Source organism: Dipteris shenzhenensis, chromosome 4, assembly GCF_047967505.1.
Source record: "Dipteris shenzhenensis isolate YYH24624 ecotype China chromosome 4, Dip_SZ_1.0, whole genome shotgun sequence".
NCBI classification, from domain to species: Eukaryota; Viridiplantae; Streptophyta; class Polypodiopsida; order Gleicheniales; family Dipteridaceae; genus Dipteris; species Dipteris shenzhenensis.
The window spans coordinates 49,076,785-49,093,537 of NC_141599.1; the positions used below are offsets into that span (position 1 = coordinate 49,076,785).

The window sequence follows — 16,753 nt, forward strand, 5'->3', positions numbered from 1 at the left end:
CTTGGGCTTGTCAATCAAAAGATATAGGTTATCAAATTTTGGTTTTTTTTTGTGATGAACATAGAATTTTCAAAAATATTGGCTGCCTACATAGCAGCAAGGAGGTCAAGGTTCACAGTAGCAAACATTGCCCATAGGAGAGCAACGCAGGCTGAAATGTTTTGAAGGTGCCACGAGGAGATGTAGAATAGGCATGGCACTTGAGCTAGCAAGAGTCTATGATTCAGACCTTTGAAAGTAGAACCTATTTCCCATTCGGACCACTATAACCAGAAAACCGAAAGGTATATCATGATCATCCAAGATCAAGTCATTCCACATGATTGGACGTCTATCAATCTCATTATACATAATGGGGAGAATCCTCTACAAGGAACCGACAAAGTTGTGCCAAGCTCTCACAATAGAAGCCTAAGTGATGAGGAAAGCACCTCGAGGTTTGCTGAGATGAAGATACATGAAGTGTCTCTAACCACTGACCTCTTGAAGAAGGGATACAAGCCCAAGTGCATTGTGAGAAGAAATCCTTCCATGGCTCCTATCCTGCCAAGAGTCCCTTGCCAACCAGCTTGCAAAGCAAAGCTGTACACTGAGTATTTAGATTAATGATATTAAGCCTTTTCTCTTGGGTTGAAAGAATCAAAGTATCCCAAGCCACTCTAGCTCTAGTACCTATGAAACCATCAAGCCCGCTCCAAAAAAATTTATGATAGGTCTCTCTTGAGCTGCACAATGACACCAACAAGAGAAAACAAACCTAGTAGTGGCCAACAACACCTAGTTGGCAACTATTACTCTCCTACCTAGCTGAACTCCAAAAAGGGAGTTTTCTATTGATTGTTGTGTGGGAGAAACACCAATGTCCAACCACTTGGGAGCCTACGTATCTCTAGTAGATAGACCTCTCTAGAACCAAATAATATATATATACAATCTTACAAATTAAAATACATGTGTTGCATGGATCGGGACATCATAGAGTGATGTCACATATGTGTGCCAAACACCCGGATCTATGACGGGGAGGGATGGTTTCCCCTCATAGAGAAGTCGTAAGGTTTTTCTCAGAAATCGTAAGGTGTCCCAAAGCCTACTCATGTGTGAGATCTCATCTCTTGGCACTCATCATCGAACCATGGGCTTTGCCGCATCTTTCTAGCTGGGAAATGTTGAGTTGCGGAAGGATCTAGCGGTGGTGTTGAGTTGTGGAAGGATTTGGCGGTGGCGTCTTGAACCATTGATATAGGAGTGCCTGAGGCATGGGCGAGGTATGCATCATCTCCAAGGAAGGTCGGTAGAAAGAAAGTTTATTAAAGTCTTTGGAAGACCGATGGGTCTATGAGATTGTGAAAAACCTGGTACAAAACGAGCTGTGAGGGTGGAGCTACTAACGAGCATCCACACCAATGTAAAATGCAAAAATGCAAAATGATAGTACTAAGTACAACATGGTAGAGAGAGATTAACGTCAGCAGGAGGCCTCGCGGGCCTATGGGACAAAGTGCGGAATACACCATAAGGAAAAAACTCATACAACCCACATAGGGCTGGAGTAAAGTGCGCGCTAAGGCCCTTGCTGAGTACTATGCTGAAATAAAGAGCTAAATAGCTTAAGCAAAATCAAGTACAAACATGTCATATCATATCATGTACTATTTGAAGTCCCTGTGGTATGTGATCTATGGTAGAATGTTGTCTCCGGAATCCTACCTGCCCTAGGGCCCGTTGCCCCTGAGCCTTTGTATGACTGTTGAGATCCCTCTCTAAAACTGATCCATAAATCTTGGCCAGAGTGTGGCCAATCATGAGGGTACAGTAGTTCCGAGTCTCCATAGGGTCTCCGGCTTTGTGTATTGATACAATAGTGGTAGTGCTCCAATCCGGTGGAAAGCCATAGCACACAGCCCGGTTGAACATCTATGCTAGGACCGGGACTATAGGACCTCCGTAGGCCCTCATGCTCCTGCGCTCTCCGATTGTGTAATTGCCGAAGTGCAGCCCGTACATTCTGTATGGTGAACAATTGGCAAGTGGTGGGCATGGGTATAGAGGACATATCCCGTGGTGTTTGTAACTGGGCAGTGTGGTGGAGAAAAAGGCTGCGTCTCCTTTGGCATTACAAAGTCCCTCTTCGACAACAGCTTTTCCTATGGCGAGTTCTCCTTGGCATTTTTCCATCTGGACAGTTACTCGCACTTGCTTCAGCAGTTTGTCACAGATGCTCGCACTCTACTGAATCAGTGATCCACATCTTTTGGTCCTGTCCAAATACTTCTGATCTCATTGCTCTCATCAGACAGAGGCTTCGACAGCGATTTCCTACTGTTACTTTTGGCAGATTTTTCTGGTTGTTTGGATTTCATCCCCAGAGACAGGGTTTTGATTTATTTTTCGTATGGGTGCGATATTGGACCCTATGGACTTTATGGATGGATAGAAATCATAGAGTCTTTGGTGATCCACTATTTTCATCCTTCCTTTTTTTCAAACGATCTCTGCAAGAATCATTCTACGATTGTTTTCAGACTCGTTTGATTGATCAGGATGCCTATACTGAGATCTTTTCTTGAGTAGTAGCTACTTCGCTTTTGAAGCAGCTATGAATGTAATTATTCTATAGAAATAAAGATTTCTTCTCACAAAAAAGTTTGTAACTGGGCATCATAGAGGGAACATGCATATGTGTGCCACACATCTAGGTCAATGACGGGAATAGGTGGCTTCCCCTCCAATAGAAACCCCCATCCAGTGGTTGGGTCTCCTCCTCAAAAAGATCCGACAATCTCATCCATCCTATGTGTGAGGAAGGTCCTCCTCTTACGACGTGTCAACCGTTGAAAGATCCTCTTTGCCTCAGGTGGCCCCAAAACCCTTGGTTCAATGTTGAGTGCAGAGAGGCGAGAGCCCATCTGACACAGGATTGGGATTTGGGTCATCTCTACTCGTACTCCGCTATATCTCTTCTCAGCTCCCTCCTATGAGCTGACTCCCATATGTATCCTGTTATTACTGTGGGCAGCCCTCTCTCATTAACGTCCTCAGAAAGTCTCATGGTCCTATGGGACAAAGTACATCAAGAGATACAAGCCTCTATGGGCTGCAGCAAAGGGTGCCCTAGGTCCCTTGTTGAGTGCTATGCTAAGGTAAAGAGCTCAAGAGCTCAAACTCAAAAACTCAAAAACTCAAAACTCAAACTCAAAATCTGAAACCCAGTGCCATGGCGGCTCTCCAATCAGCTGCAAAGATGTCCATGATCTGCACCTTTCGAGCCGTCTCTCACTGTGGCGCAAAGGACGTTTAAAAAAGTCTTCAAGAGCCTAAAGGGTCTATTAAACTAAAAAAACTACATACAATGAGCTAAATGGGTGGAGCCTCTAAGCGCGGCATCTACACCCAAGGCAAGTATAACATGAACATATGAACACTAGTTGTTAGAACATGCAGCCAAGATGAGTGGGTTTGGTGTGTTCTAGTCTAGTGTGTCCTATGGATCCCACGTGTCACATTGGGAGTTATCCCATATGCATAGGTGTTCATATGTGTGTGTGTGCTCTTATATAAGAGCTGTACTTGTCTAGTGTCAAATCAATCAAGTATCAAGCTACAAGCTACATTGGTCTACATGTGAGTACTTTATCATTATTTGTTCATTTGATTTCCATTTTCCATTATGTATACCATGTTTCCTTTCTGTTCCTAGAATTAGCTTGTTCTCCCATTCCTTCACTAGTACATAAAATGCATGAGCCCATAGAGAGGACAAAAATTGTGGTGCGGCAACACTAAAATGTTTCTCTAGATGTTAGCAGAGGGATCAAGCCCGTGGAAGATCCCAAGGATGTGTGAGGCTACAATGGCATAAAACCTGTGATGAAGCATTGGCGATGATCAGTGTGCGTGGTCCGCTATGGTCTTCTAACTGTGGTCCTATGTTGGACAAGTGTCACTGTCACACTTGTCAGCCATGTTTAGTGAACATGGAGAGAAGATCCCTGATCCTAATCTATGCATCGACCTGTCCCACAGTCTCTTGTGTCTCTTTGTTCGACGGTATCATGAATGAAGTCGCCAAGCATCTCTAATTCAGATAAGACAAGAGATTAGTCTCTTGTGTCTCTTTGTTCGACGGTATCATGAATGAAGTCGCCAAGCATCTCTAATTCAGATAAGACAAGAGATTAGAGACACGCCCAAACCCATCCCTTAAAAGACAATGGTAAAGACCCCAATCGTTATAGTACATACGGCTTCTAACCTGCAAACAAACTCAGGATGAACAGCATGCACATAACCTGGTGGCTGCTCCATATAGACCTCTTCTTGCAAATCGCCATGCAAGATGGCATTCTTTACATCCATCTAATGTAAAGACCATCCCTTTGATGCAACCATAGCAATGACTACTCTTACGATTGCCATCCTTGCAACCGGACTGAATGTTTCTTTAATCAATGCCATATGTCTGTGCATACCCCTTGACAACTAATCTTGCCTTGTATCTGCTAACAGAGCCATCTGCATTGTGCTTTCACCTCATAGACCCACTTGCAGCCAATTGCATTCTTGTCTTTAGGCAAAGGCACCAACCCTCTCTCTCTCTCTCCCTCTCCCTCTCCACCATGCACCTTCATGTGGTATCAGAGCCTCCTTTCCTACCTTTCCCTTATCCATGCTCAATCTAGAGGATGACCAAAGCCCGCAAATGGAAGCCATCCTCTCCTCCATGATTGAGCTCCCTTCCACTCCTTTCTCCCCATCTTGTTCTCTTCTCACCCTTAGCCTCTCCATGAGCTGCTCTTCTTCAACAAATTCAAGATTGGAGCTACTGCCATTGGTGAAGCTGCTGGTCTTGGAGCTCTTCATCGCGAAAACTTCACTCGTGTCCCGTTTTTCATCAAGTTTGTGGCCTCTCTACCAGCCACCACACTGTTTTGGACGATTTAGGGTTTGGTTGAGGTCATTTTTCAACTTCCTCCTTTATCTCTACAATCTCCCATCTCTATTGCTGCTGGATGACACTCTGAACAACAAATCCAGTGCTGAAATCTGAGAAAAACAGTCAAAACTATGTTTTTTGCCCTAAAAGTTGAGTTTTGAAATTTCAGGTTGGATACTTGGTATTTTTTGGGACTTTCATGGTTAGAGAGCTCGTGAGTGTTTCTAGGACACTTTCATGCAACAAATTTCGAAAAGCCCTAAATTTTTTTAAACCTTAATTTTGACCAAAAAACCCTAATCTCTAGAATTTAAGGCTTTTTTACTTTTTCAGTCCTTTGGCATAATTGAAGCCTCTAACATGGAAAATTTTTGGGGATTTCTCAAAATAGATGTAATTTCATTACTATTTGGTACATTCATTTGGGCATTTTACCTCCTTTGGGCATAATTGCTCAAATTTGAGGCTCTACTCCGATCTTGGTGACTCACATCGCGACATTTTGAGAGTCATCATGTGATTGCTCCTTGTAGCTGCTCCCATGGCCGACATCGACAAATCATTCGGAGCATTCTTGTCTCATACTTCTTCGAATCGGGATGTGCAATCTTATGTGCAGCAGCTACTTGGAGTTATTACAGGTTCTACTCTGATCTTGGTGACCCACATTGCAACATTTTGAGAGTCATCATGTGATTGCTCCTTGTAGCTGCTCCCATGGCCGACATCAACGTATCATTCGAGGCATTCTTGCCATATTCTTCACCGACATACTTCTTTGGATCGGGATGTGCACTCTTATGTTTGGGGTCATTTACGGGTTCTCTGCCCTTGCTATGTATAAAATGAATGAAATATATTTTTATTTTCTATGATTGGGGTCAATAAAGGTTCTCTACCTTGAGTAGTCCCTCTAAAATGAATGTTTGAGGTGTAAATAAAGGTTCTCAGCCTTGGATAGTCCTCCTAAAATGATGTATTGATTTTATATTTGTCACGTGTGGCTTCATGTCCCTCATTAGTCCCTGGGGCTAGGAGGGGGATGTACCATGGGAGCCATGTCTTGGCTTTGATGGTCTATTTATCAAGCATGGCATGTGAGTTCTAGGATGTTGGTACATTGGTCTCCTAGACCTCTAAGTTGGTCATGCGTCCATGCATGATGAGCCTCTGAGCCATGCTAGGTAGGTGAGCCTCTGAGTCTACACCATGCTTACTAGCCTCTGAGCCATGCTCACTTTGCCTCTGAGTTAGCATGGGAGCCGTGTCGTTCTAGAACATCATTGCACAGTTCGATGACCATCATTGTCAGGTTCTGTTCTTGGTTCCATTCCAGTAGAGTCACTCACCTTTCCTTCATGAGGGGGTGTTAGGAAATGGAGTCAAGTTGAGTCAGCTTTGGTTTGTTTTAGTGAGTCCTAGTGTGAGTTTTAGTGTAGGGTGTCCTATGGATGCCACTTGTCACACTGGGAGTTATCCCATATACATTGGTAGTCATATGTGTGTGTGTGCTGTATATAAGAGCTGTAATCGTCACTTGTCACATCAATCAAGTATCAAGCCTACAAGCTCTTTGGTCTACATGTGAGTACTTTCATTTTGTTCATTGCTCTTGCTATTTCATTTCCATTTCATTATGTCTCTCTTTGAGTATCATTATCTCTCTCCCTAGCCTACCCTCTCTCTCTCTCTCTCTCCCTCTCCACCATGCACCTTCATATATGAGTTGGTTACTTGCAGCTCTACCAAATCAATATACTGCATGTATACACAGGTACATGTAATCTTGAATATACAGGTATATGTAAGAAAATGACAGAATCTATCTGTGGTTTGCTATCCATGGATCTGCATATCACATATGTAACACAAGTCTTGTTGTGCATGTGGTCCATTCTTGTAATGGCAATATATGCACTCTTACATGACAGGTCATCAGAGGGAGTATTCAGAAAATAAGACACGCTAGCATACTGTAGTCACTACTATCGTCGAGAAGTAGGATGGCCTACCTGCTAGACAAAAACAGGAAGTGGTAAACTGCGGTCACTGCCACATAATTCTAATGGCACTTGATGCCAAACTCGTTGATTCGCTTTCTATGATGTTCATGAATATGTGGTTTGGATTGTGAACTTTTGTGATATGTTCTTGATAGACCACGGATTATGGATGGTTTCTTTCTTGACAAGACTCTTTTAGAGCTACCATAATAGATTTGGATAGTCCCCTATAGCCATAAGACAAAGTGGGTAAATAATTGAAAGGAACATGTGTGAAAAGTATGCATGGGATGTTTGTTTGCATGCATGAAGTGCTTTTGTGTGTGTACTCATGATGTACCACTAGTTGTGGGTCCTGAGGGATGGCCATATGAAAGTGGGTAGCATAGAGAGGAACATATATGGGTCCTATGGGATGGCCATATGAAAAAAAAAAAAGCACACTAACTGTATGTTTGCATATATTGAGTGCTTGTGTATGCTCTCGATGTACCTTGTGCTCTAGGTCCGATGGGATGTTGCCGATGTTTTACTCCTGATCATCCTAGACCCCATGATAACCTATAGCCCCTCGAATCTCTGCCACTCAACTGTTGGTAGATCACATCCTTAGAAGGGTGCTGCATACATGGCTGTTGGACTCACTAGTATATCAAAGAGCCAATGGTTGCTACTTGATCCTTTATGTCCTTGCTACCTTGGTCTGTAGCCAATGGTGAGGCACAACTCTAGGTTCGAAGCCATAGACACTCCTCCTTAAGCAGGCCTACTTTGGATCGCTACAAAAGACAAGGTCAAATAGATGAGCTTTATTATGAGAGATTCAGGACAGCATTGGGAGAATTCATATCATTGATAGATGGCATGTATGTCTGTTGTTTGTGGAACGATGCCTCGTTGTGTTTTTGAACTAACTAACTTGCTTTGAGACTTTTGCTACAGGTTCTGATGGAACAAAGCAAAACGTTCGGTAGAAACGGGGACGTTTGCAAATTTTCAAAGGGGGAGTATGTCATTAGGACGTGAAATTTTGGACCTTAGGGTAATTTACAACGAATACCATGGCCTTTTGATGAATTAAATGTTTAAAGGCAAGTTCTGTGTAATTAATTCCATGGGCCAAGGCAAGGGACTGGAGGTTAGAGAGGGGTAAAAGTCCCTTTGATAAATCAGGCATGGAGGTAAAGTTTCGATGAGGCAACTTGCAAAACATGCAGAGTGAGGTAACTTGTAGGACAAGCAAAGTGAGGTGACTTGCAGGACAAGCAAAGGCAGCTTCTTCAAGATCTGCTTTCAAAAGGCAGATTTCTCCAAAATTAGATGACTTGGGGGCCAAGCAATGGGGTGCCTAGCTTTTCCAAGGCCTATAAACTTAGGCCAAGGGTGATTTTAGAGGGGATTGGCCAGTGTGCTTATTTCCAGAGCCCATCAGGAGGGCTTACTCACTATTTGCACTCCATAGTGTATCGTGTCAAAGGCTGTCTGGTTAAGTCATATTGCATATGATAGTGTGATCTGTCACTCCGAAGGTGATAGATTCACAGTGGAGATGACATAGACACACTGAAGGTGTCATGTGGTAGCACTATAAATAATGTGGTCATGCTGAAGGTGACATAAGCTACCACATAGACACACTGAAGGTGTCATGTGGTAGCACTATAAATAATGTGGTCATGCTGAAGATAGCAGACGTGGTTATCAACCATGGTAAGAGTCACTCCACTTGCTCTCCAATGGCTTCTCTAGTGTGTATGATTTACATTCCCTAGTAGGATCACCAAATGCTAACGTCAAATTTGCTAACTCAGAATTCCTAACGTCGTATCCATGCTATTGTGCCAGTTGTTGGCACTTGTCCCTTAAGCCCTTTGTTCCTTGGGTGGCAGTGCAATTGCCTTTTCCATATAGCCAGAGGGGGGGAGAAAATGAATGGTGACGAGAAACAACAATAAATTGTTTATCTCGTGTTCTTAAGCCCCATTGTTGCAGTTCATATTGTGACTAGGTGGTTTGTTGTTGAGTGCTTGGGCCTGAAATCCATTTCAGATGGTGCTCTTTTCTTGTGCTCTTCTGCCCATTTATTGGTTTTCTACTCAAGTATAGTATCATGTATTTTTTCCATTAAATAGTGTGCCGCAATTGTTTGATAATTTCTTATTGTCGTATTCGCTCCTCCTTTGTAAATCAATACGATTCTATTGAGTTGCCACTCGGTGGGGAATCCCTCTTCCAAAGCTCTATTTATTGGCATTGTTAGCATCTCTTTTGTCTTATCTCCTCCCCATTTCAGCATCTCTGCTACTAGCCCTTGGGAATCTGGGATCTTCCCATTTGCTAATTTCTCCAACCCTATCTCCACATTTTTTATGTGATAAAACCATGTGTGGCTTTGATGGAGAAATGTTCCTTGGCCTATTCTTCCCCTTCTCTCTTGTAGAGGTCCTTGACCAACCTTATCATCTCTTCCCATGACACTTTCCCCCCCAACGCTTTGTTACCATGTAGCTTTTGGAATAGCTTTATGGGATTTCTTTTAAGCTCTTCAAAATGCTCAATCTATTTGTCTCTTAGTGCTTTCTCTTCTTTCTTCTTACTAGGTGCTTGTATGCCTTTCCCTTTCCTCCTTTCCTATTGTGTTGGCTGCTTTCCACGATTTTGCAAGGCATCCCTTTTTTTCTTCCTTTCCTCTTTGGAAAGAATTTGTGGGTTGTTTTCTTCATGTGCATATTTAAATACGTATACATATATATAACTAAATATAAATTAAAAAATTTGGGCACAAACCCCCCCACTTCCTTTTACCTTTTCCCAGGGTCCCATTCAAAAGGCAAATCCATGTCTTGCAGGTCTTCCAAAGGACTTAATTATTTCCTCGGATGGGGCTCCAGATGCTCCACCGGTAGTGTGGAAGAGAGCAAGAGTTGATGAGTCTGCAATGCATGTCAAGGTTTAGTCATATGGAGGTTCTCCCTTGTTGTGTTTACTTTAGGTGTGCAACATATGAACCTCCTTCACAATCTCCTATATGTTGCATAGCTATTCCACGTGGAGCATCTCTCATGAACCATGCACTAGACAAAAGTCTATAGAAGGAAGGTAGGTAGATTGTTGCTTTGTGCAGAATGGAGGTTCTCCCTTGTTGTGTTTACTTTAGGTGTGCAACATCTGAACCTCCTTCACAATCTCCTATATGTTGCATAGCTATTCCACGTGGAGCATCTCTCATGAACCATGCACTAGACAAAAGTCTATAGGGGGTAGGTAGATTGGGTGACAAATCTCCCTTTAATAAATCCAGCCTTTCCTTGCATTTGTTGATGTAGTGGCACAAGAAGGTCCTAAACACTTTGCACTCATCATCATATCAAATGTTTTGAGGTACAAACCCTTTGGGGAACTTTTGTGCATTTTTAGTTTGCAATGGGAGGAATGTTAAGCTGCGACATGGACAGATTTGTGACGAGGAGGCCTTTGGCATCAATATCTAGGTGGTCGTCTATGTGGTCTAGAAGAGTGCAGAAATAACAGCCACATATGTGGTCTACCGTCTAGGGAGCGTTGATGCTATATTGAAAGCATGTGAAGGAGGTGGTCCTGTGTGTGTCCTGTATGGGTTGAGGAAAAGTTAGACCAAACGAAAGGTGGGAATGGTCTGCTCTTGGCATAAGGGGGTATACAATGACATTAGAAATTTGTGATGTGAAGGTAGGGACCCCAAGATGTAGTCCACTATATTGTGGTCTCTTCATGTGGCCACCATGTATCTCTTTGACCATGCCTACCTCTATCCTGTATGATTGATTGTATATGGGCAGCTCATGAGTGGTGTAGATATCTAGCAAATATCTCCCTACTCCGTGACTATGAAGCCCGTATGTGCATCCTTTGACTTGCCTCTAGTGATGTTGTTTTTTGCAAAAGAAGCCCTAGTCCGACGATCCACAAGGACCCAACCCACCCTTGAAGAGGGAGTAAGAGCTACCAGATAGAATAGCAATTTCCTTCTGTATTTGGGGTTGAATCATATTGTGCAAGGTCCATAAAATTGGCCATGGTCATCGACATTCACACCCTTCAAGCATGAGGGAGAGTTGCTATGGTAATTCTTAAGTTTTGGATGCAATAGAAAGTGGCACTTTTCCTCGCTTGTTTTCTTACAATTACAAGGTGTATTCCCATTGTAATAAATTCCTCAATTTTATGTTGTTGCCTGTTTTCTTACAATTACAAAGCGTATTCCCATTGTAATAAATTCCTCAATTTCATGTAGTTGTGACCATTTGACGCAAATTTGTGGATTGAATTTAAGATATATTATGGCTTCACATCCTTACAGTTGCTTAGAAAACTTGGCAAAAGAGTGTACAACCAATGTATATGTTTTATCTTACTATTTTCCTTATTTGATGGACAATCTATTTCTAGATGATAAATAAGCCAAAATTGGTGTGGGAATGATTAGACATTTCTTGAAATAGCAACAAATACAACTAAAAAGCATAATATCTAGCCATTTTTTAATCAACATTGAGAAACACGGTATCCTTAATTTTTGTCATAAGTTTATACCTCTAGGGAATCCAAGAAACGAAGGCGCAGCTTTGAAAGACCAATAGATTTTTTATCACTCTCCCATTGCAATCCTTGTTTTTCTTGATCGATCTTCTTTTGAATTTCATCTTCGATCATGCTAGCAACCAAAAATGATCATCTACATTTCTTTTAACTCAAAAAGTATAGAGGGAATATAGATAGTTTTCCAAGCTGCTCCAATTATGTCAGGTGTTTTAGAAAAAGAAATCAGATCACATTCAAGACCCTTCTTACAGTATGCAAAGGAGAATTTCCTTTACTATGCTTTAGTTTAGCTTTCTTTTATTTCGGGGGTTGAAAACTGAACTCAGCTTAGGATTCTAAACACACACCATCCTGTATACTAATTTCCAATAAAATTGACTCATATATATTAAAAACATTCATGATGACATTTCAAACAAAAGTTAATGATTTTTAAAACCATAAAGTCCCCAATTTGACAAAACCTTTGCACATACGTTCACAATTCTCATAGTGATTCTACTGACATCACTATAAAACAACTACCAAATGAAAAAGCTAGAGGTATGAGAAAGATAATCAAGACAAGATTCCACTAAACATTCCATTAAATCAAAAAGTGAAATTTACACTTGGAAAATCCTTTGACCCTAAGATGCCCAGCATGCACAAGGTGAATTGCTTGTTTCATGAAGACCTTTGTATTTTTCAAGTATGTTAGAAGCACCAATTTCTCCATGTCTTTTCTTCAAAAGGGAAAAGTTCCTTTATCGTCAACTTTCATTGGACTCATAAATGATAATTTTTTTAATAATTATTATGAATTCATAGCTTAAATGAGCTTGGAGTATGTTATTGCATCCATTTTGTTGGTGCAAGCATCATAATCTGAATTATATCAGAATAAAATACTAGTTGAAGAGTGAAAATTGACTAAAGTGCACACTTGAAGGAATTGATGGGATACTTAGCAACAAAACAAGACATTGTTGAAGTAATACCTTCTTAGATTTGAATCAATCTCAAATTCTTCTATAGGTAACCTTTCACTTGGACTTCGTTCCTTGTTCTCTCTTAAAAGTTCTGCAAGTGACTTACGGATCAAATCTAGTTTCTCTTTCACTTTTTCTTTGTTTTCTAATGCAAGCCGTCGTTTGTTATCTTCCTCAGTCTTCTGTTTATCTTCTTCAATGCTGTAGACACCTATACCTACGTCCTCAATCTCAGGCTTTTCTAATCCAATGTCTGAAAAAACAAAGCTTGTTAGAAAGAAGCTAAAAAGAAAAGCTTAAATAAGTAAACTTCACAAAAGCCATGCTTGTTTTTCTATGTAACAACCCACAAGCACAAAATTAAAAAAATTAGTGTCAATTTGTGAATGATTACTGACAAAATTATTTTGTAGAGTTCAGATAGTAACACGAGGCCCTATCTTCTTCCTCTTCCTCTCCTTCTTTAGCTTCACGACTGGCCTTGCTAGGAGATTCTAGGTTTATGGCGTGGTAAAACTGAAAGTAATAGGAGGAGGTGAAAGATCATAGTGGTAGGGAAAATTTGCGTGCAGAAACAAATTTTGACACTTCTTGAAAGGGCTGTAACTTTTCACAGAAAACTCGGATTGCAATGATGTAAAAACAAAATTTGTAGTACTCAATGTCCTCTACAACTTTGCTGAAGGCATAAAGCTGTGATTCTGCTTCTACATCCGGATAGAAGCATCACATTGTCTGCAGGTCATAGAATGATGTAGCTGAAGGAAGGAGAAGAGAGGTGGCAAATCATGAAGAGAGCTCGAGGAAGGAGAGAAGAGGGCAGCCTTACAAGGAAGAGGAGGTAGAGTATCTTCATTGGCCTCCCTCACCTCAACCTCTTGCAAGGGAAAGGGAAAGAGAGAGCAAGGCTAGGAACATGGCTCTGATACCACACGAAAGATCATAGTGGTAAGGAATGGAAAGGAAAGATAACAAGCATAATGGAAATGAAATGGAAAGGAAATGAAAGCAATGGATGTCATGACAAGAAGAATCACTAATCCGTGATTAGTAGACATTGAAAACATTATTATATATTATACGCCAATGGTGTAACATGTATTTGTATTTATGATGGACACCGACTGATTTGTTATGGCGGTGGATCATCTGAGTAGATAGGACTAGTCGAGTTGGAGCCACTGCTTCACATGGCATCAAATTTGGACATGTGATACTTATTCTATTAATAAAAATGTGCACACACGTGTCTAGGTGCTAGGGGCAATAGGAAGGGAAGGGTGCATTAAGGTGCATTGAATGGTAGGTGCATGGGTCATAGGCTAAGGGTAGGTGTAAATGGGAAGATGGAACTTGAGTGATCTCAAGGGACATTAATGAAAGGGTATCACCCTTTCATTGTGAATCTCACGTAGCATTCTTCATTCACCTTGCATTCATCCGCCATCTCTCTCCCATGCAATCAAAATAGAACCAAGTACTCTCACGAGGGCGCTCTTCCCCATTGGAGGGCCAATTGGCATTCAAATTCTATGTGCATTGCACACATTTGCATTCTTGAGAAGGCTGTTTCTTCACAATGGACAAGTACTCACATGATACCAAAGAGCTCGATGTTGACTCATGTAATAGACAATAGACAAGTACAACACTATATAGTGTGACACTAGACTCTAGAAAGCCATAGTGTATATGGGATAGCTCCCAATATGACACGTGGCATGTCTAGGACTCACTAGACTATAAAACACACCTAGAACACTCATTTTAGACTCACTTTGGCTTCATATTCCAACAGAAGGTAGAAATTTAATAGGCTCAGCTAGGAGATCCTAGATTTACAACATGGTGAAAGTAATAAGAGGTAGAGTTTTGTGCCTGATTGGATTTGTGGGAAGTGATTCTAAGGTGGTTGATAAGTATGTTTGAGTGTTGAAGCATTTGAGGAGTTTGATAGAACCAAAGTCGGAAGTATGATAAATTAGATACATTCCCTCAATTTACCCAGCCGATGATGACACACCTCAATTTGCTTGACTCAGCCGATGATGACACACCTCAATCTGCTTGACTTACATTTGCACGATTTTTTTCCATGAAATAAACTTCAATTAAGTATGAAAAAAAACCGCAAGAGCAACCTCCAAATGGAATTATATCATGAGAATAGAACACCCTAATGAGCCCATATGAAGCTCCCTAGAGCGCACTAGGAAAAATCCAAGGTTGAGGCATAAAATGCCATCTCCACCGTGCTGTGGTCTTCGAGAGAAAAAGGGGGAACCACTCCATTCCTGAAGAAAAATAGGCCTCTTAGCCAGAGCGTTCCTAGGGGACCCCTGCATTCTCACCCAAATGGCCACGAGCATATGTACTGTGTTTGACCAAATACTAGCCATAGTGTGAGAAGGGTGGACCTGAGATCCATCCAATGCCTTTGTGCATCTGGCTCTCCAAATGTGCCACGCAAAAATAATTGCCAAGATCTCCCAAGAAGAATTCATAGAGGCATGCACGGGCCTAAAGGAAGAAAATGAAACATCATCTAGAGAGCAAGACTCCAATAAGTGTTGACGAATCAAAAAAGCAGAAGAGGAATCGTGCCTCTCATAGAAGACTTGAGGCCCCAAAAGAGCTAGGTTCAGCATGAAACCAATTCTTCCATTCTTTCTACTCAGCTACCAAAGTCTCGGGTTGACTCTCATAGGTACGATCTATAAAGCTCTCCTCTTGGTCAAGCACCATTAGGATCAATTCCTCCTAGGTCAATGTATTCATCCTTCCACTGGTTATCAAGGATGAATAGAATGCACCATACTGAGAGGATAGCTGGGACAATAGTGTTATGGCCATGTCCTCAAAAGATACCTACTTGCCCCCTTGGAGGATCTCGTGATAAAGTTCCTGTAACTTGTTGATGTGCTCCCACATCGATGAAGACTTATTGGGATCCAACAATCTCATTTGGACTTCCAAGGAAACCCTCTTCATGGGAGAGGTTCAAAGTACAAGGATGCCAAGTGCTCCCAAATACTCTTGGCCACCGTCATATGCTTCATGTGATTAATCACATGAGGAGTACAATTAATAAATACAAACGACCTTACCCTTGCATTGACATGGTCCCATAGCTAAGCCAAGGTCTCAATCTCCTTTTGTTGCAGGATCCCTTGATTGGTTGCAAGGGGATCGGGCCTGTCAACTCCCGCAAATATGAAGTCTGTCAGATCATACGACTATAGCACAGACTCCATCATGACCCGCCAAACACCGTAATTGATGCCATCCAATCGACGGCCGATCGGGAAGGTGGGAAAACTGGAATTTTGCCTTGCTCTCCATCATCTCGGGCAAGGTAGACATGTCGGAATGAAGAGAAAATCAAACTGGACGAGAGAGTGGATGGAAAAGAAGGTAGAGAAGGGTAGTGAAACTGGAAGAAAGGAGAGGAGAGGGCTCAAGAAGATGATGAATAGGCTGAAATCCTAAGTACCTTCACACCTTCGTTGTCCCAAGAAAACACCCTTCAAAGTCATGCCTTCGTTGACACCCATACGGTCCGCGTCTTTGCACACTCCTCACAAACACCTCCGAACAGCAACCCTAAACCTCCTCTTAGTTTGCTGGCTCAACACTCCCTCCATTCCTCGGATCTCTAGCCAACCGTGGTTCTGATACCATGTGAGAAGTGCAGCAGATCTGAACATAAATGAAGAGAGAGAGAGAGAGAGAGAGAGAGAGAAAGAAAATAAAGATATATTAACGTCCATGGGAGGCCTCGTGGGCCTATGGGACAAAGTGACACCAAAAGGGAAAAACTCATACAAGCCACAAAGGGCCGAGGCAAAGGGCGCGCTAAGACCCTTTGTTGAGTACTATGCTGAAATAAAAAAGAGCTCAATGGCTCAAGAAAAATCAAGTACAAAAATATATCATATCATGTGCTATTTGCTATTCGGAGTAGGCTGAGAACTGAAATGGAACTGCAAACTCAGAAACCAAAACCTGGCACTCAGGTGGCTCATCTATGAGCGGTGAAAATGTCTCGAATCTGAGTCTGTCTGTCTGGCTGTCTCATGCTATGGTGTCAGAGGGGGGCGTGGTCTCCTCGATTTATGAACCCACTGAGCTATGTTCAGAGTGACCCCTCGTCTCGGGCGGTCCCCTTAGAGGAAAGCTACGATAGGGAAAACCTCAATCGAGTGTGATCTCGGTGCTCTCCGTGTCGTGGATGGCCTCTGCAATCCTCTCTTTGTAATCCA

General features: G+C 42.0%; 1 protein-coding gene across 1 annotated transcript in view; it reads right to left on the reverse strand.

Moving 5' to 3' along the window:
• The window catches only part of LOC147902982 (uncharacterized), a 437,346-nt gene that overhangs the window by 257,492 nt on the left and 163,101 nt on the right, over positions 1 to 16,753 (reverse strand). Inside the window, exons 20-21 of the mRNA XM_087373981.1 lie at positions 12,501 to 12,744; positions 11,512 to 11,632 (exon numbers count right to left, since the gene is read on the reverse strand). Of these exons, the coding sequence (XP_087230107.1) occupies positions 11,512 to 11,632; positions 12,501 to 12,744 (365 nt within the window). The remainder of the gene's footprint in view (positions 1 to 11,511; positions 11,633 to 12,500; positions 12,745 to 16,753) is intronic.